The sequence below is a fragment of the Camelus bactrianus genome, chromosome 12, assembly GCF_048773025.1.
Source record: "Camelus bactrianus isolate YW-2024 breed Bactrian camel chromosome 12, ASM4877302v1, whole genome shotgun sequence".
NCBI classification, from domain to species: domain Eukaryota; kingdom Metazoa; phylum Chordata; class Mammalia; order Artiodactyla; family Camelidae; genus Camelus; species Camelus bactrianus.
In genome coordinates this window covers 16908990-16930278 of record NC_133550.1, presented here as the reverse complement: position 1 = coordinate 16930278, position 21289 = coordinate 16908990, and the positions used below count along the sequence as shown (strand labels likewise).

Genomic DNA, 21289 nt, shown 5'->3' with positions numbered 1-21289 from the left:
CTCTAAGTACCTCATATAAGTAGAATTATACAGTATTTTGTGACTGGTTTATTTCACTTAGCATAATGTCCTTAAGGTTTATCCATGTTTTAGCTTGTGTTGAGTATTGGCACATAGTGATTCATCTTAAATACTTATTAATTGATCAATTAATATTTTTTAAGTTAGCAGGTGTATTAGAAATCACTTTTTCTATATGCATAGGATTTCCCTTTATGGATTACAATCAGTGAATAAAGTTGCTCTTAATTGCCTTGTTTTGTTTTTGCCTCATAGCTGCCTCCATTCCCTTGTGCTGCTTGTGCATCTGTGCTTCAGGGAGATGGAAGGAATGGCCTTTTTGTATGTGTGGAGTGGGGTAGGGGTGAAATGATCAGTATTGTTCAAAACCTTATTGAAGAATTTATATAGATGAGGATAATTTGGCTTGATTGGACTTGGGTTACAGCCACCTGCATGAAGGGGAGGGTACAGACAACTCTTATCACCCAGCTGGCAGTGAAATAGGAAGACAAACATATATGTATTCCTGCTTTGCTCCTTTGAGCCCCCTCTGCTCCCACACTTACAGCTGCCACTGGTGACTAACGTTAAGCAATTTAGAGGGTCCTGTGTCTTTTAATAGTATCAAACAGTTGTGGTATCACGTGGTTTCTGATTTTTCTGCTTAGAATGTATTTTTTTTAACATTTTTTATTGATTTATAATCATTTTACAATGTTGTGTCAAATTCCAGTGTTCAGCACAATTTTTCAGTTATTCATGGACATATACACACTCATTGTCACATTTTTTTCTCTGTGAGTTATCATAACATTTTGTGTATATTTCCCTATGCTATACAGTGTAGTCTATTCTACAATTTTGAAATCCCAGTCTATCCCTTCCCACCCTCCACCCCCCAGAATGTATTTTAAATTTCCAGAAATTCTATTTTGTTCCAATTTCCAATTCTGTGTTGTTCCAACTCAAGGTTTATATTTTTAAAAGGGAATTTATTGATTTTTCTAAATGAAAGTTTCATTTTCAAAAATAAAATTTATAGTGATCATTTCTTAGAATTATGGGAGTTTTTCAGTTAGGAAGGCATATGAATTGGAAAGTTAGTGCTAATGAATAAAGACATTTGTTGAGAAAACATACTTATGGAAATGTCTCATATTCACCTTTTTGACCTATGGAAGTCATCTCTTTTCTTCCTAATTATTTTTTAGAATGTATGAATGCATTACTTTGGGTCTTTCTCCTTATTCATATTCCTTTATAAAGCTACTGAGAATATTTATTGTCAAACCGAGTTATTGTGGAATAAGAACTCTTCTTTACTTTCTCACAACCAAAACCTTTTATAAGTCAGGGGAAAGTGCTTTTATTTGGAACACCTCCACTTTCTTATTTTTGATTGTTATTCTGCAGGTCTAGAGAGTTAGTGTTTGTAAGTTCTTACTGACATTTCTTCATCCTGTTGATTGGGTTTCTGAGTTGCAACAAATGGTATTTAGATTCAACTGATGTTTTTCAGCTTTGATTTAATCTACTGGGAAGTGATCTTTTTAAAAAAAAGTATTACAAGTATTTTGAACAGATTAGATGTCTGTATGGTTCTAATGCCAAAGTATAAAAAGGTAGATTGAAAAGTCTTTTTTTATTGAAGTCAGTTTACAATATTGTGTCAATTTCTATGTACAGCATAATATTTCAGTCATACATATACATACATATATTCCTTTTCATATTCTTTTTCATTATAGGTTTCTATAAGATATTGAATATAGTAGTTCCCTGTGCTATGCAGTAGAAACTTGTTGTTTATTTTATATATAGTAGTTAGTATCTGCAAATCTTGAGCTCCCAATTTATCCCTTCTCACCTCCTTCCCCACCTCCCAGTAACCATAAGTTTGTTTTCTATGTCAGTGAATCTGTTTCTGCTTTGTAAATAAATTCATTTGTGTCTTTTTTTAAAGATTCCACATATAAACGGTATTATATGGTATTTTTCTTACTACAGTGGTAGTAAGGCTGTGGAAAAACAGGCTACCTGTTTACATATCAATATGTAAAAGAGCTTTCTCTCTTCTCAAAAATATTTGCATACTATTTCATTGTATGAATAAACCATAATTTATTAAACTAATGTCCTGTTGATGGACAGTTAGATTGTTTCCAATCTTTTGCTCTAATAAATAATGTTACATTTGATAACTTTGGACATACCTGTGCAGACATTTGTAAATATGCTTGTAGGGCAAATTCCTAGAAATTGCCTTGCTAGGTCAAATAGTATATGCATTTTTGTTGTTTAATTTTTAGGGGGTGGGAAATTAGATTTGTCTATTTATTTGTTTGATGGAGGTACTGGTGATTGAATTCAGTACCTCCTTCCTGCATGCTAAGCACAGGCTCTATCACTGAGCTATACCCTTCCCCCCAGTATATGCATTTTTTTTTTACCTTTTTCTTTTTTAACATTTTTTATTGATTTATAATCATTTTACAATGTTGTGTCAAATTCCAGTGTAGAGCACAATTTTTCAGTTATATATGAACATGTATATATATTCATTGTCACATTTTTTTCTCTGTGAGCTACCATAAGATCTTGTGTATATTTCCTTGTGCTTTACAGTATAATCCTGTTTATCTATTCTACAATTTTAAAATCCCGTCTATCCCTTCCCACCCTCCACCCCCTTGGTAACCACAAGTTTGTATTCTATGTCTATGAGTCTATTTCTGTTCTGTATTTATGCTTTTTTTTTTTTTAGATTCCACATGTGAGTGATCTCATATGGTATTTTTCTTTCTCTTTCTGGCTTATTTCACTTAGAATGACATTCTCGAGGAGCATCCATGTTGCTGCAAATGGTGTTATGTTGTTGGTTTTTATGGCTGAGTAGTATTCCATTGTATAAATATACCACATCTTCTTTATCCAGTCACCTGTTGATGGACATTTAGGCTGTTTTCCATGTCTTGGCTATTGTAAATAGTGCTGCTATGAACATTGGGGTGCAGGTGTCATCCTGAAGTAGGGTTCCTTCTGGATATAAGCCCAGGAGCAGAATTCCTGGGTCATATGGTAAGTCTATTCCTAGTCTTTTGAGGAATCTCCATACTGTTTTCCACAGTGGCTGCACCAAACTGCATTCCCACCGGCAGTGTAGGAGGGTTCCCCTTTCTCTACAGCCTCTCCAGCATTTGTCATTTGTGGATTTTTGAATGATGGCCATTCTGACTGGTGTGAGGTGATACCTCCTTGTAGTTTTGATTTGCATTTCTCTGATAATTAGTGATATTGAGCATTTTTTTCATGTGCTTATTGATCATTTGTGTGTCTTCCTTGGAGAACTGCTTGTTCAGGTCAGTATATGCATTTTTAATTTTGGTAACTACTATCTAGTTGTTTACCATAGGTATTGTACAAATTGACATTCTCACTTAGACAGGTACCTGTTTTTCCACAGCCTTACTACCAGTGTGTATAATCCTTTGGGACATTTGTCAATCTGAAGGTAAAAAACAGTGTCTTAGTAGTTTTAATTTGCATAAAATAGGCCAAAATATTTTTTAATCTAAGTATACACATAGTCCTCCCTTAGTATTTGCTGAGAATTAGTTCCAGGACCTGCCACAGATACCAAAATCTGTGGATGCTAAAGTCCCTTATATGAGATGGTGTAGTATTTGCATATAACCTACAAATATCCTCTTGTATATTTTAAATCATCTCTAGATTACTTATAATACCTAATACAATGTAAATGGTATGTAAATAGTTGCTGGTGTGTGGCAAAAATCAAGTTTTGCTTTTTGGAACTTTCTGGATTTTTTTTTTCTGAATATTTTTGTTTCTTGGTTGATTGAATCTGAGAATGCAGAAACCAGATATGGAGGACTGACTGCATGTGGTATAAGAAGTCAGAGAGTATTACAAGGCTTATAATAATTAAAAAAAAATCAGTCCTTTGCTTCTTCTCCCCTCTCCCCTACTATTCCCTATTCTAGTTTTCCATGGGTAATTACAAACATTTCTTCTGGCATTAACCTCCATATTTCTGAGTAGCATGGCTATACTGACTTCTTAATCTTTTTAGGGGCAATCCTATTATGGAAGATGAGGATTTAATTTTCTTATGTTTTTTTCCTTCTTCACCCATCCTCCCTTTTTCCCTGGTTCTACTGATAGGTAGATTCTGTAACAATCTGTATTTTAAATTTAAAATAACTGCAAATATGTTTATGTACAGCCTAATTTACCTTTTATTTGTTAGTGTGTCAGGTTCTTATAATGCATGCCAATGTGAAAAGTTATGCACCCCAAGATTTGGAAATCATACCCTCTATATCTTGAGTACTTTGAACCATTCTGATTTCGTAACTACACATCATGTAAATTAGATGGGATTGCTGTTTTAAAGTTCTAACAGTACCTGAAATTATCACCTATTGCTAGTAACTCATAGTCTTGGTATAGTTTCCATTCATTTTTGTTAAGTAACTTATGTATGATTCTTGGAACCTTTTAGTTTTAGGAGACACATCTTTCATTGCAGTTAATATCAACCAGTGTTTATCAACCAGTGGTTGTCAATAAATGCCAGACATTCTTCTAAGTGCTACATCTGTATGAACTCACTTATATCATACAACAGCCCTGTGGGGAAGATGCTAGCATTATTTGCATTTTACAGATGAAGAAGCAGAGACACAGAGAAGGTAAGTAGCTTGCTTCTGGTCATTCAGCTAGGAGGTGGTGGAACTGGGATGGATACCCAGGCAGTCTGGCTCTAAAGCCCTCACTTATCCACTCACCACATTGCATCTATACTAGTGATGTACTTAACCTCAGTAGAGCATGTGTTTTGTTTTGGTTTTCCATGAGTAGTGATGGATTTATGCCAATCCATCCATGTTTAATATTTCTCATCCCTTTTTCTTTCTTTTTTTCCAAATCAGTGTATTCCTGAAAATTTTAAAAAAATTAAAAATTTTTATTGTGATAAAAAATACATAATGTAAAATTTACCATCTTAATCATTTATAAATGTGTGGGTCAGTAGTCAAGTATATTTATGTAGTTGTGTAACAGATCTGTGGAAATTTTCCATCTTGTAAAATTGAAACTTTCTACAGACATCCTTTTGTTTTATTGAGATTTGCTTTATTGCACTTCATGGATATTGCATTTTTTTACAAATTGAATGTTTGTAGCAACCTTGTGTCAAGCAAGTCTGTTGGTGCCATTTTTCCAACATATTGCTCACTTTGTGTCTCTATCACATTTTGATATTTCTTGCAGTATTTCAAACTGTTTCAGTATTACTATATTTGTTACAGTGGTCTTTGATCGGTGATCTTTGATGTTACTATTCTAGTTGTTTTGGGGTGCCGCAAACCATGCCCACACAAGACAGCAAACTTAATTGGTGAATGTTGTTATATGTTCTGACTGCTCCACAACTGGCTGTTCCCCTGTCTCTCTCCCTCTCCTCAGGCTTCCCTATTCCAAGAGAACAATATTGAAATTATAGGCATACTTTGTTTAATTGTGCTTCACTTTATTGCACTTCACAGATACTGTTTTTCTTTTTGTTTTTGTTCTTTTTTAACAAACTGAAGGTTTGTGGTAACCCTGCGTTGTCAGATCATGGTTAACAATGAAGTATTTTTAAATTAAAGTATGTACATTTTTTGAAGAGATAATGCTATTATTGCACACTTAGTAGACTACAGTGTAGTGTAAACAACTTGTATATGCACTGGGAAGCCAAAAAATTCCTGTGACTTGCTTTGTTGCAATGTTTATTTTATTGTAGTGATCTGGCACTGAACCTGCAATGTCTCTGAGTATGTTTGTACCTATTAAATCACAATATCCCATTTCCCTGTCCTTCTTTCCCCTGATAGGCACCATTCTGTTTCTGTTTCTCATGTAAGTGGAGTCATACAATATTTGTCTTTTATGACTGACACTTCATTTGACGTAATGTCCTCAAATTCATTCATGTTGTGGCATTTGTCAAGATTTCCTTCTTTTTAAAGGCCAAATAATATTCTGTTATATGTATATGCCACAGTTTGTTTATCTGGTCATCCGTTGTCTCCACCTCTTGTCTTTTATAAATAGTGCTACAGTGAATATGGGTGTACAGATATCTTTTCAATAGCCTACTTTCAGTTCTTTTGGATATATACCCAGAGGTGGGATTTCTGGATCATACAATAGTTCAATTTTTAATTTTTTGAGGAACCTTTATGTTTTCCATAGCAGCTGCACAACTTTATATCCCATCAACAGTACACAAGAGTTCCAGTTTCTCCACATCCTTGACAGTACATTTTCTGGGGTTGGTTGGTTTGTTTTGGTGTTTTGTTTGTCTGTTTGTCTGGTAGCAGCCATCCTAATGAGTATGAGGTGATACCTCATTGTGATTTTGATTTGTGTTTCTCTGATGGTGAGTGATGGTAAGCATCTTTTTGTGTGTTTGTTGACAATTTGCATATCTTTTTTGGAGAAATGTCTATTCAAGTTCTTTGTCCATTTTTAAATTGGGTCATTAATTTTTCTGTTGTTAACTTGTTGGGGTTCTTTATATATTCTGGATGTTAACCCCTTATCCTATAATGTGACTTACAGATATTTTTCTCCCATTCCATAGATTGCCTTTTCACTCTGTTGATTATTTTCTTTGATGTACAGAAGTTTTTGATTTTCACATAGTCCTATTCGTCTATTTTTGCCCTTTTTTGCTGTGTTTTTGGTGTCTTATCCAAGAAATCATTGCCAAATTCAATGTCATGAAGCTTTTCCTCTGTGTTTTCTTCTAGGAGTTTTAGATCTTATGTTTAGGGCTTTTATCTATTTTGAGTTGATTTTTGTATATGGTGTAAGTGAAGGGTTCAACTTCATTCTTTCACATGTGGATATCCAGTTTTCCCAACATCATTTGTTGGAGAGACTCTTCTTTTCCCATTGAGTGGTCCTGGTGCCCTTGTCAAAAATCATTTGGCTGTATATGTGAGAGTTTATTTCTGAGCCCCCTGTTTTATTCCATTGGTCTAAATGTTAGTCTTTATGCCATTACTGCACTATTTTGATTACTGTAGCTTTGTAATCTGTTTTGAAGTTGACAAGTGTGAGGCCTCCAACTTTGTTCTTTTTCAAGATTGTTTTGTCTATTTGAGTCTAGTTGAAATTAATATATATATAGCATAATATTTAGTATTTTAACCATTCATAAATATACAAGTCAGTGGCATTAAATACATTCACAGTGTTGTGTAACCATTACTACGATCTATCCTTGAAGTTTTTTATCATCCCCAACAAAAACTTTGTACCCATTAATAACTCTTCTTTTCCTCCTTACTCCTAGCTTCTTGTAACCTCTATTCTACTTTCTCTTTTTCTCATTCCTTTTTAACCCATGTTCCCATTCTGATAAATAGAAAAACTTTATGTCCACTTTTGTTGTGATTTGAAATGAAAAATAAATACAACATATAGCAGTAACTCAAAGTAATAGATTTTAAAACTGTATGTGCCCATCCTCTTCCCATTTCCCTACCTTGAGAGTCACTGAGCTGTACCCTTAGGCTCAGGGCATCTAGGAACTAGCACCATGTGTTTCCATAGCAGGTACTGGAGGTGTGGTCTGTGACCATGGACTTCTTTAGAGCAAAACTAACTGAAGATGGAATCTGGTTCATTGGTTTTTTTAGCTCTGAGCTCTAGCTCACTGAAGTCACTAATCCCAGACTGACCATTTTGAATTTGCTCTACTGTTCAGTAAGGAGCAACAGATTAATAGAAAACATCCAGATTTAATCATTTAATTTGCTTTTCAATATATCTGTCCATTATTGATTACTAGTTTTCCCACATTGAGGCTTTAATTTAATCAATACAATGAGGTATTATATACATTTTGTCCCCATTTGGGAAAAATGCTTGACTGGTTTCTTGTGTACAAATGAGTGGCTTAGTCAAGAGTATTCTTTGAGTTTTTTTCCCCTAGTTTTTACAGAAAAAATTTTTTGATTTTTAATTTATATTCTATGTACAGTAAAATGAACAAACTTTAAGAGTACAGCTCAGTGAATTTTAACATATATATGCACTCACTAACTACCCCCCCAGATCAAGATATAGAACATTTTCCACCTCAGAAATTTCCTTCATGTTCATTCTCAGAGATATATGCTTCCTCCCTCCAGAAAAGGGATGTCCTGACCCTTTTATCATAATAATATGTCTTTTTGTCTCTAGTAATTTTTTAAAGTTTATTTTGTCTGATAGTAAGCTCTCTTAGTGTTACTATTTGTATGACACATCTTTTTTCATCCTTTTACTTTCAGTCTCTTCATACCTGAATCTGTAGTGTGTCTCTTGTAGACAGTATATGGTTGGATCTTGCTTTTCCATCCAGTCTGACAGTTTCTGTCTTTTTGAGTGGAATCTTTAGTCCATTCATATTTAATGTAATTTTTATATCTTTAGATTTCATTCTGCCGCTTTGGTATTCATTTTTTGTATGCCTCATGTATTTTCTGTTTCCTTCTTCCTCCTTTATTACCTTATTTTGTGTTAGATTTTTTTAATGTATAATTTAAATTATTTTGTCTTGCTGTTGTCTTCTGTTTTTACTGTTGAGTTATTTTCTTAATCATCTGTCCTTTATGTCTCCAAACTTTAAGTAGATTAAGAATGAAATACCATAAGTGTTGGTGATTCTTCTCTGAAAAATAAAAAGGACAGTTATCCTTCTCATAACAGCAACTGCAGGATAACTCAGTAGAAACTCAACATTGTTTTCAGGGGGAAATACCTGATGTCATATATTTTGTTTAATAAAGACCAAGTTGGTGGTACACTAAGCCAATTTAAGAATGTGATCTGTAACTCGTAGTCTTAATTACATGGAGGAAAAGGGAAATGGGTTCATTAATGCTGTAAAAAGGAATCGACACCTACCTGCCAAGTGGCAAGGTGGAAATAATTAATTAGTCAATTAAAAAGAAGCAGATAATTTAAAATACAAAGGCTTTCAGGTGGTGAGTTATTTTCTTAGTGCTTGCTCTGGGCATAGCAAAATGCCTCTTTATTGCAGTCTACTTTAGATTAATACTAGTTTAATTCTGTAAAATAGCTTTTCTTTCCCCCTACTTTGTGCAGTTTTTATTGTATGTATTATATCTGTATTTGTTATAAACCCAACAATACAGTGTTATTATTACTATTTTATACAGTCTTATCTTTTAAATAATTTAAGAGAATAAAATTAAAAAATACATTCTTTTTACCCATGTATTTATTTTTCCCATTGCTTTTCGTTTCTTTGTGTAGATTCAGGTTACCCTCTGGTGTCAGTGGATTTTCTAAGTCTTTGGAAATGTCTTTGTTTCACCTTCATTTTGAAAGACAGTTTAGAAATCTGGATAAAGAATTCTTGCTTGACAATATTTTCTTTCAGCATTTTGAATATATCATCTCACTGCCTTCTGGCCTCCTTTGTTTCTGATGAGAAGTTAGCCACTAGTCATATCTTTGCTTCCCTGTAAATGATGAGTTGTTTTTTCTTACTACTCCCAACGTTTTCTGTTTGGGACTTTCATCAGTTTTACTGTATGTCTAGGTATGGATCTCTGTGTTTATTGTAGTTGTGGTTTCTTGAGCTTCTTAATCTCTATATTAATTTTTTTAAATCAGTTTGGTCATGGTTTCTGTCCTTCGTCTTCACTTCTGCTGCAACTCCTAATTCATGTATATCAGTACACTTGACACTGTTCCATAGGCCTTTGAGCAAAAGCAAAACACAGACTTTTGAAATCTGTGTTTGCTGAGTCTGGCTTTGGGCCTACTCAGGGACATTTTCAATCACATGGGATCTTTTTTCCTTTCTGAGTTTGGGTCACATTTTCTTGCATCTTTACATCTCATAAATTTTTGTTGAAACTGTGGACATTTTACATAATATAATGTAACAGTTTTGGATTCTGATGCTTTCCCCCCTTTTGAGCGTTGTTGCTTTGTTATTGTTGTTTTATAGGTAACTTGCCTGGACTAAATCTGTGGAATCTTTCTCCTTGGAGTGTAGCTGCTAATATCTGCTCAGTTTTTGTTTTTAATTTGTTTAATTTTTAAGTCTGGCTTCCTGAAGTCATACCTGTATCTGCATTGCTTAATGGTCAGTTACTGATTGGTCAAAGATAGTGATAAACACCTTGAGCCAGTAAGGCTTCCACTCCCTGCTAATCTTTGTGAGTGTTGGGGAAGCTCCTTCAAAGTTCAGACAGTTTAAAAGTCTGCCCTTACTCTTACCTTCCACTGGGCCCTGTTGTATCTTTTCTGCCTCTGTATGCAGGCTCCTGGTTGGCTCTCTCCAGTCTCTCCAGTGTGAATGTGTAGAGCATTTATCAAGGTCCCTTATAGTTTTGTTTCCAGATTTATTTTTTAGATTTCTGTCCATTGCTTGCACTATGACAGCAACCCCAGGCTAGCTGGCCCCTTGGTCTTGCTTGTTTGTTTGCCACCAAGAATGCAGACTGTTACTGACAATGCTGATGGGTATGAGGTTTTTCTGTGCTTTGCTGTAAATCAAGTCAGCCCTCTCTTGTCAGTAAAGCTACTGCCTTTTCATGGCTTTCACCCACCTAGAACTACCTTTCGCACTGACCTTGGGGTGATGGTAGTAGCTTTAGGTAATAATGCCACAGACTCTCACTGTTCTTACCCCAAGTTCAGTAGTTTCTCATGAATAACCACAGAGAAAGTAATATTTGAGAAGAGACCTGAAGGAGGTGAGGAGGTAGTCCATGTAGATATCCAGGGGAAGAACATCTCTGGCAGAGGCAACACCTTACAGGCCTTAAGGTGAGAATGTATCTAGGTTATAAAAGGGACAGTGAAGAGGCCAGTGTGGCTGATGTGAAGTACCTAAGGGGAAGATTAGCAGAAAATGAGGTCAGAGAGATAAAGGGAGGATGGGGACAGGGTGTAAGAGCAGCTAAGACCTTTTAGGCCACTGTAAAGGATTTGGCTTTAGCTTTGAATGAAGCAAGGAGCTGCTGGAGGGCTTTAAACAGCATGATTGGGACATAATTTGTCTACAATTTTAAAAGCAGCCAGAGAGTGGCAGAATAGAAGGATGCCAATTAAGAGACTACTACAGTCTTGCTGTAGCAATGTAGGTGAGAAATGATTGTGGCTTAGACAAGGGTGTTAGCAGTGGAGATGGTTAAAAGTGGTCCAGTTCTGGTGTATGTAAAAGGTAGTATAGATAGGATTTCTTCTGATGGATTGGAGGTGGGGACTGAGCAGATTCAGATCTCTTTATTTCAAGGGGAGTTTCCTTTATATTAGCTCTGAATGCTTTTTTTGTTCCTTTTATTGACTCCTGTATTTTTTGAGTCTATTATATTGATTCTAATTATCCTTAGATTGGATCATTTTATATTCTAATATTGTCTTCTGATTGCTTTAATCTCTTTTATTTTTATTCTGAAAGACTTTCTCTGTTCATTCTATTTTCATCTGTTCCATTTCTTGCTATTTCTGACATGTTATTGAATCTGTGATGGTGTTTTGTTTTTCAGTTTTTCTTTAGCTTTGCAGTCATCTTTTCATTCTATTTATTCTTATTCATTCTGTCCTTTATTTCCTAGCTTTTTTAAATTGAATCTAAATTCTTATTTAAAGTATTCAAATCAATCTTCAAGGGAGAATCTGCTTTTGGTTTTGGGGGGTTACATTGTTTTCCAGGTTGGGTTCTTTCTTGCTACATGGTAATTTCTTCTCTCGTCTCTCTTTTATTATAGGATATTTGACAGTTGCTATGTCATTTTTATTAATCTTCTTTATGTTTTATATGGACAGTTCTGTTTACATCTTTTGTTTGACAGAATATGGATATGATATCCTTGGTGTTTCTCACCTTATTTGGGACCTGTCCCAATGCAATCCTGCTCATCAGCTATGGTTAGTTTTTTATGGTTGCTTTCTTCCTCTTTTCTTTAAGCTGAGGGCATGAAGGTAGAGAAAGGCTTTCCACTGAAGAGTTTAATAATTTCTAGTGATCTGAATTCCACCTTTTTTCTATAATCTCATAAAGTGTTTTCTATCAGGCTTATTCTATCCAGTGGTAAATTCCATGTCTTTCCATAGACTTTGGCTGATTCTCCCAATATGGCTCAATTCGCTGGAAGATGTTAAGCCCCAGAGACTCAGCATGCTTTTCCTGTGGTCCCATAGTGGTTTGTAGATTCTCTTACTTTTGATGGTTTAAAAAAAAAAAAACAAAACTTACCCAGGACTATTTACTCATCCCTTTCATTTTCCTTCTTCCACATTGGAGAGTATTTCATATAAGGTTACTCTCATTTCCTTCTTTGGTTGCATTTTGTAAAATGTTTTTTCTATCATGTGTCCAGGTATAAGAGTTCTGTGGTCCTCCTCATGCTTTCTTTACCCAGAAATCTTGAACATGTATTTTTTAAATGTTTAGTAATGTGGGGAAAAAAACATTTGTATCTTTGCAATTTATGAAAGTTTCTTTCAGTATTGACTAATCTAAATTTTGATGTTTCAATTTTTCTTAATTAAATTTCCTTTATGCTCTCCTCACTCACCCCACCCCCAAGTTTCTTGCAACCGTGTTTGAGCTCGGAAACCTGAGGAGGGCTTAGATCTAGGAAATTGTAGAGGAAGAGAAAAGACCCTTGATTTAGACAAGAAGAGCAGGTGGAGAGAGAGATCTTAGAGAGTGATAAGAGGTAATTAGTTTGTGATGCAGAGATGGGGATAAGATTTTTGAGATGGATACAAGAAGAATAAAAAATCATGCTTTTCTAAACTAAGAAGATGTTTTGATTCTAAGACTTAAGTTTCTTAGGAAGCAAAATACTACTTTTTACAACTGTGTTTTTTCTGGAGTACTTTTAATAACTAGTTTCATTTAGGAAAAAGTGCAAAATAAAGCCTGTGGGTATTTCTTAGAAATTTCTTATATGTAGCTGTTACTGTAATGGTGAATGTGTGTGTGTGTTTTCCCTCCAGAATCTCCCTGGAAAAAGAGACATGAATGTCTGCAGTGATATTTCCTGACAAGAAGTTGATACAAGAGAAGGAAAAGAGATCGACAGCTAGTGAGCAGAATTTCAAATAACCAGGATTTTACATTTATCACCTCCAACTGCAGACTTCTGTTGCCTACTTTTAAATCAGAGATAACTACAATCAGAACCCAAACAAGGCGGAGATACTTTTCTTCTGTATTCTCTGGGATTAAAGAAACTGTGAAATGTCTAGGAAACAGAACCAGAAGGGTAAGAGTACATGTGGGCATAAATTGTTAAAAGCATAGTTGTGGGGTTATGATCACCATTTCTATCTATAGGTAGTTTTAAAAAATGTTCTCTTAATGTGTTCTGAATGGTGGTATACTTCCCCTCACCCAGTACTGATAGTTAAAACATCTTTTTGTCGTGACTGCAGTTAATTTTAGAAGAGTCCAGAACATTCATAACTTTATCTTGTTGTGCTTTTAACTACCTACGTATTTGTGGATGTTAGATTATAGCTTTTTGTGTTACCAGTTTGGGAGTTAATTCATATAACAATTGCTTTTCTACTCTTATAAACTTACTAGATTGTAATATACTTTCAGGAAAGCCAAATGCATCTTGAAAGAGTCTCCATTTTTGGAGAGTGAACATATGTTACAGGGAGTGTGGTAGGAGATAACTTACTACAGGATATTCTATATCCTGTGAGTTGATGTTTCTTTGTAGACAGGAAATGTATTAAGAGTAAATGCTTCCAGTTGTCGATTCCTTCTTAAGCTTTCCTTCTGGGATTATGACTCTAGCTTTTTGTATAAAGTAAAATATAAGTTGCAAAGAGTCAAGACATACCAAGAATAGTTATAAGAAGGAAAGGACAACAAAGAAAAATGAAATCACTTTTTCAACTTTCTGAGAATAGCTGCGGAAATTTCAAGGGACAAAAAGCACTAGAAATATTACACATAACTGGAATATGTTTGTTAAAAGAATGATCATAGATATCCTGGATTTTTTCCACCTCATAACAGTTTAATTTTCAATTTAACGTTAATGTTCTTTAATACAAAACAAAGCTACAGATCTAGGTCTCATGTGCTATATATGAAGGAAATGATTTTAAATTTAATTTTGACTTGGCAATTTAAAAACTTCGTTATAAGAAAATACCATACCAGAGCTGCATGTGGTTTTGAACACTGTATAATAAATCTGTATAAAGAAAATCTGAGTTCTAAGGAATGGTTAGATTACTAAAGAAGCTGAACTCTTCTACAGAATGAGGTTTACCAACTGAAAAGTTTTTATAATCCAAGTTTGTTTCTTCTTAGTCATTATAATTCAGTTTGCTTTTTCCAAGTTAGGTTTGAAATACTGAGTATCTGTTTTCCTCCTGCAAGTGAGAAATGCTGTAGTAAAAATAGGATTCTGGACTTTAAAGTAAAGTAATTTCATCTAAAAAGTTTAGCATTTAATTTTTCCTAAAAAAGTTAACTTCAGCATATTGCTTTGATCTTTTAAAAACTAGAGTGTTTATTTCATGCCTATGTTTTGCCAGAGCTATAAAAAAGTATCATTGCTTTCTGTAATTGGTATCCAGTTACTATAAAATGAATATAAATTTTAGATCACATCATAGGCATTAAGTGCTAATACATTTCAATTGAACATAGCCTGGATTTACACTTAGTTGGAAACAAAAGAAAGCTTATGTGTCATTAGGACATTCTCTGAAGTAAATCTATATATATAACTGATACTTGAACAAAAAAAATATAAAATACTTATAAAATTCTATCGCATTTATTCATTTATATATTTAAAATTTCATTGTTTTGGGTTTTATTAATCCAAATAATTATACTGACTTTATCAACTTAGTTATAACACATTAAAAAGGTAGATACTATGATAGTTTTTGTTCTCTAGTGACACTCATTTACTAAGTGTCATTTTGTAATGTTATGTTTTTATTCCACAATAGACCATGTTTCCATATTTTCCTTTGTCAGTAATACTTGTAAATTTCTTATTTAAAGACATATTTAGTGAAGTTAAACTTGTATGGCTTAAATTTAATTGAGGTCAACTTCAATTACAAATATTGATTGCTCCAAACCTTTTAGGCAACACCTAGCAGAAGTCAGATCAATGCTTCTCCACCTGTAATCAGTGGACTGGTGCCTGTCTCTGAAGTAGAGAAATATTTAGAAATGAAGAGTGTTTAGAAACTCTTCTGTAGTGATTTAATTGTACTATAACATCCAAGCCCTTTTCAAAACAGTTTTATTGAGATATAAATACTATAAAATTAATTCATTATAAATACACAATTTGATTATTTTTAGTAAATGTATGCAATTGTACAGCCATCACCACAATCCTATTTTAAAATATCCTTCTCACCCCAGAAATTTCACTCTTACCTGTTTATGATCAGTTTCTGCTCCCAACCCCAGGCAAACACTGATCTACTTTGTCTCTTTAGTTTTTCCTTTTCTAGAGATTTTATATAAATAGATTAATACAATAAGTTTTTGTGTCTGGCTTTTTTCACTTAGTGTAATGTTTTTGAGATTCATCAGTGTTGCTGAATGTATCAGTAGTTTGCTCCTTTTTACTGCTGAGTAGCATTAAGGTTCTGAAAAGGCAAAACCCTGTTTCTTTTACCCTCTACTACTCATAACACTTCTGTGACTAGACGAGTGGGTGTTTTTCTTACACCGACCAATTCTCCAATACTAGCTGAGTGTCCTACAGTTCAGTTAAATTCTGATGCTGTCTGCCTGCAGTTAGTTTTAGATCCCATAGGTTAAGGGCTCAGTCCCCCAAGACTGCGCCCACGTCAGATGCCAATCACAAATAGTAGATCCCCAGGTTATCCATCCTTCTGTCCAGCTTGGCTACATATGGGTGGTTTCCATGACCTCCTCCTCAGGTTAAGTAATGCTATAATGCTCACTGAACTCAGGGAAACATTTCCTTTTACTGGTTTATTACATAATGGAAGATGTGATAAAGAATGCAAATGAACAGGCAGATGAAGGGTGAGGTCTGGAAGGGTCCTCAGTGCAGGAGCTTCTGTCCCCATAAAGTGAGATGTACTACCCTCCCAGCACACGGATGGGTTCACCAACCTGGAAGCTGGAAGCTCTCTGAACCTCATACTTTAGGGATTTTTTTTAAGACTTTATCACAGAGTGATTGAGTATTAACTTATCTCTTAACTCTTCTCCTCTTCTGTATGGGCAGATGGGGGTGGGGCTGAAAGCTCTAAGCCTCTAATCATGGCTTGATTTTTCTGGTGACCAGCCCCCAAAGCTATCTGGGAGTTCAAGTTGCTTGATTAAAACAAAAGGTGCTCCTATCACCCAGGAAATTTCAAGGCATTTGCTGTCTCAGTTAGGAACTGGAGTCAGATACCTAAGATTAGAACACAAGATGCTCCTAGTACCTTTACTGCTTAGGAAATTACAGAGGTTTTAGGTGCTCTAGCCAGGAGCCAGAGGTGAAGACCAAAATATGTATTTCTTATTATATTACAATATCATAGGTTATATCACATTTTGTTTTGTTTATCCATTTACCAATTGATTATTCATTTGGATTATTTCCACTTTTGGCTATTTTGAATAATTATAAATTATGAGTATTTGCTTACAAGTCTTTATGTAGACATATGCTTACATTTCTCTTGGGGAAATACCTGGGAGTGAAACTGCGGTGCCAAAACCTGTTTTCCAAAGTGACCGTTTTATAATTCCACCAGCAACAAATGTTGGTTTTGGGTGTTTCATGTCCCTGCCAACACTTAGTATGGTGTCTTTTTATTATGGCTATTTTACTAGGTGTGTAATGGTACCTCGTGGTTTTGATTTGTACTTTCTTAATGGCTAATGATGTTGACTATTTCTTTGTGATTATTAGCCATTTGTGTATCTTTTTTGATGAAATGTCTATTTAAATTCTTTATTCACTTAAAAAAATTGAGATATAGGTCTTTTTCTCTAAAATGTTTTATTTAATTGAGGTATAGTTGATTTAAGATAATATATATGTTTCAGGTGTGCAACATAGTGATTCTACAATTTTTAAAGGTTGTACTCCATTTACAGTTATTATGAAGAGTTAGCAGTCTTCTTATTGAGTTGTAAGCATTGTTTAAATTTTGAATTCACATCCATTATCAGGTACATGATTTGCAGATATATTCTCCTAATCTCTGGCTTGTCTTTTCATTTTCTTAATCGTGTCTTTTTAAAAGCGAAAGTTTTTCATTTTGATGAAGCCCAGTATATTTTTTCTTAAAGTATAGTATAATAAGTAAGGTGTAGGTTAAGTCCTCCTACTTTTTTCCCCCCAAAGCTTTTTTTGTCTATCCTGGTTCCTTTATAGTTCCCTATAAAATTTAGAATCAGTTTGTCAATTCATACAAAAATATCTGTTTGGAATCTGATAGGGATTACATTGAATCAATAGAACATTTTGTTAGAGAATTGTCATCTAAACAGTATTAAGTCTTTCAATCCATGAATGTAGTGTATCTCTGTATTTATTTAGATCTTACTTTCTCTCACCAGTGTTTTACAGATTTAAGTGCACAGCTCTTGCAATTCCTTTGTTAAGTTTATTCCTAAGTAATTTATTCTTTTTGATACTGTTGTGGATGAGACATCTGATTTTTGTTGTTGTTAAACTCACTTATTAGCTCAATTAGTTTTTTTAGTAGATAACTTAGATTTCCAGTATACAAGATCATGTCCTCTATGAATAAAGTTGGTTTTCTTCCTGTCTTCCATTCTGGGTCTGTAATTTCTTTTTTGTTGCCTTTTGCTTGGGCTTGAACTTCTGGAACATTGTTGCAAAGAAATATGAGAGCAGACATCTTTGCCTTGTTCTCAGTCTTGGGAAGAAGCATTTAGTCTTTTACCATTAAGTATGATGTTAGCTGTAGGTTTTTCCTAGATGCCCTTTGTCAGTTTGAAGAAGTTTCTGTCTTTTCTTACCTTGCTGAGTTTTTACATGAATTGATATTGGGATTTTGTCAAGTGTTTTTTCTGCATCTATTTTAGCAGTTCTCAAACAGGGATGATTTTGCCCCCTAGGGGATATTTGGCAATGTATGGAGACATTTTTAGTGGTCACAAGCTTGGGGCCAGGGTGGCATCTAGTGGGTTTGGGTTCAGGATGCTATAGATACCCCACAGTGCACAGGACAGCCCTCCACAACAAACAATTGCTTTCCTTAAAATGTCAGTACTCCTGAAGTTGAGAAACTCTGATCTATTAATATGATCATGTGGTATTATCCTTTATTAAAATAGATCATTATATTAATTTTCATACGTTAAACCAGTTCTGCATTCGTAGTATAAGTCTCATTTGGTCATAGTATATATTTCTTTTACTGGCTTCTGTTTGCTAATATTTTGTTATAGATTTTTACACCTATATTCCTGAGAGATAGTGGTCTGTAGTTTTCTGTTCTTGTGATGTGTTTGTCTAGTCTTTGTGTTTAGTTTGTCTTTGTGATGATTTGTCCTGGAGAATATGCCATATGTGCTTAAAAAGGAAGTGTATCGATCTGTTGTTAGGTGGAGTGTTCTATTATCTGTCAGTGAGCTCAGCTGGATCATGATTTTCAAGTCATCTGTATCCTTAGTAATGTTCTGTGTAGTTGTTCTGTCATTTACTATGAGAAACCTGTTGAAATCTTCAGCTGTAATTGTTGAATTGTACATTTTTCCTTTCTATTCTTTCAGTTTTTAATTCACATATTTTAGGACTTATTAAGTGTATATGTGTTTATAATTGCTATATCTGCTGATGTATTGATTTTCCTATCATTATAAAATGTTCTTCTTCATCTCTAGTAATATTTCCTGTCTTTTAAGTTTTGGTTTTTCTGATGGTAATACATTTGTTTGAGCTTTCTTACAGTTACGATTTGCAGGGAATATATTTTTTTTATCCTTTTACTTTCAGTCTATTTGTGTCTTGGAATCTAAGGAATATGTTTTGTAGTCACCATATGTTTAGTCCACTCACATTTAAAGTAATTGTCAGTATGATTGGTTTATGCTTGCCATATGTTGTTTCTACGTGTCTTCTCATTGATAATCAGATTGAATTCACTTCAGTACTTTTAAAGAGCCTTACTGTGTCCTCATAATATTAACTCTGCTAAATCTAAGTAGTAGAGCTTTTAATAATCTCCACCTCATAGTAGTGTTAATGTGGGGTCTAGTATATCAGTTTAGTACTGTGCAATTTAATAAACGAATACATAGTTGCTATCACTATTAGTGATAAATTAGTTATTTATCAAATATTATAAAATAGTGATTAAATAGTTATTTTATTTTTATATATTCTTACTAGTCTCTTGCAATAGACTGTAAAACTCTGAGGGCAGCAACCTTAGGTGTTTACAAATGTATTCTTATTGCCTAGGTTGACTTATGGTAGGTGTTTACCAACTATTTATTGCAGGAATTAATTTGGAATCTCAGTAAGGGATCCTTACATTTAAAAATTTATATTAGAAAAAATGCTGTTTCTTACCATTCTTTATAATTAGAACTTAAAGATTTTTTTTAAGTTGTGATAAAATTTACATAACATAAAATTTACCATTTTAACCGTTTTTAATTGTACAGTTTAGTTATTATTTTCACATTGCTCTGCAACTATCACTTCTATGCATCTCCATAAGTTTTTCAACTTGCAAAACTGAAATTCTGTATCTATTAAACAATAATTTGCTTTCTCCCTTCCTTTCCAGCCCATACCAACCACCTTTCTACTTTCTCTCTCTTCTAATTTGACTACTCTAGGTACCTCAAATAAGCGGAATCATACAGCATTTGACATTTCGTGACTGGCCTATTTAACTTAGCATAATGTCTTCAAGATTCATCCATGTTGTAGCATGTGTCAGAATTTCCATCCTTTTTAATGCTGAATAATATTCAATTGTGTGTATATATATGTATGCAACATTTTATTTATTCATTCATCTGATGATGGGCATTTTGTTACACATTTTAGCTATTGTGAATAATGCTAGTATGAACATGGGTATACAAATATTTGTTATATTTGCTGCTTTTAGTTCTTTTGTGTGTATACCCAGAACTGAAATTGCTGTATCATATGATAATTCTGTTTAATTATTTAAGGAAACACCATATAGCTTTCCACAACAACTGTACCATTTTACATTCCCACCAGCATTGTATGAGAGTTCCAGTTTCTCCACATCCTCACCAACTTGTTTTCTTTCTTTTTTTTAATAATGGCCATCCTGAGAGTTGTGAATATAATCAGAAATTTAACCTAATTTATGAAACATTCAGTACAATATGGTCTTCAGGTTAAATTATAAATTAAAAACAGAATTAGATTGTATTTCAAAGTGTGTTGAGATATGTGTTCAGTTACAGAGAAGACATACAGATGGCCAGTAGGCACATGAAAAGGTGCTTGACATCACTAATCATCAGGAAAATGCAAATCAAAACCATAGTACAATATTACTTTAGAATATTTATTATAAAATAAATAGTTATTATAAAAATTATAATAGTTAGAATAGTTATTATAAAATAGAATAGTTATTATAGTTAGAATAGTTATTATAAAAAAGATAAGAAATGATAAATGTTGACCAGGGTGTGGAGAAAGGGGAGCTGTTGATAAGAATGTAAATTGGTATAGCCACTATGGAAAACAGTATGGAGTTTCCTCAAAATATTAAATATAGAACTACCCTATGATCCAGCAATTCCACTTCTAGGTATTTATCCAAAGAAAATGAAAATACTAGCTCGAAAAGATACATATACCCCTGTGTTCATTGCAGCATGATTTACAATAGCCAAGTTATGGAAACAACCTAAGTATTCATTGATGGATGAATGGATAAAGAAACTGTGGTGTATATATACAATGGAAAATTATTCGGCCATAAAAAAGAAGGAAATCTTGCCATTTGTGACAACGTGGATGGACCTTGAGGACATTATGCTAAGTGAAATAAGCCAGGCAGAGAAAAACAAATACCATATGTTCTCACTTATGTGTGGGATCTAAAAAAAACAACCAAAACGAGCTCATAGATACAAAGAACAGATTGGTGGTTAACAGAGGTGGAGGATGGCTGGAGGGCCAAAGGAGTAAAGGGGGTCAAAAGGTACAAAGTTCCAGTTATAAAATAAATAAGCCCT

The 21289-nt window shown here is 34.0% G+C and overlaps 1 protein-coding gene across 3 annotated transcripts in view; it reads left to right on the top strand.

Moving 5' to 3' along the window:
- Positions 1 to 21289, top strand: part of SPATS2 (spermatogenesis associated serine rich 2) — a 95549-nt gene that overhangs the window by 35586 nt on the left and 38674 nt on the right. For 2 of the 3 annotated variants that reach the window (XM_074374913.1, XM_074374915.1), the window contains exon 2: positions 13057 to 13325. In XM_074374913.1, coding sequence (XP_074231014.1) covers positions 13301 to 13325 — 25 coding nt within the window. In that variant the 5' untranslated portion in view covers positions 13057 to 13300. Of the gene's footprint in view, positions 1 to 4528; positions 4719 to 13056; positions 13326 to 21289 lie in introns of all 3 variants that reach the window. The other variant, XM_074374914.1, reaches the window with a different exon arrangement.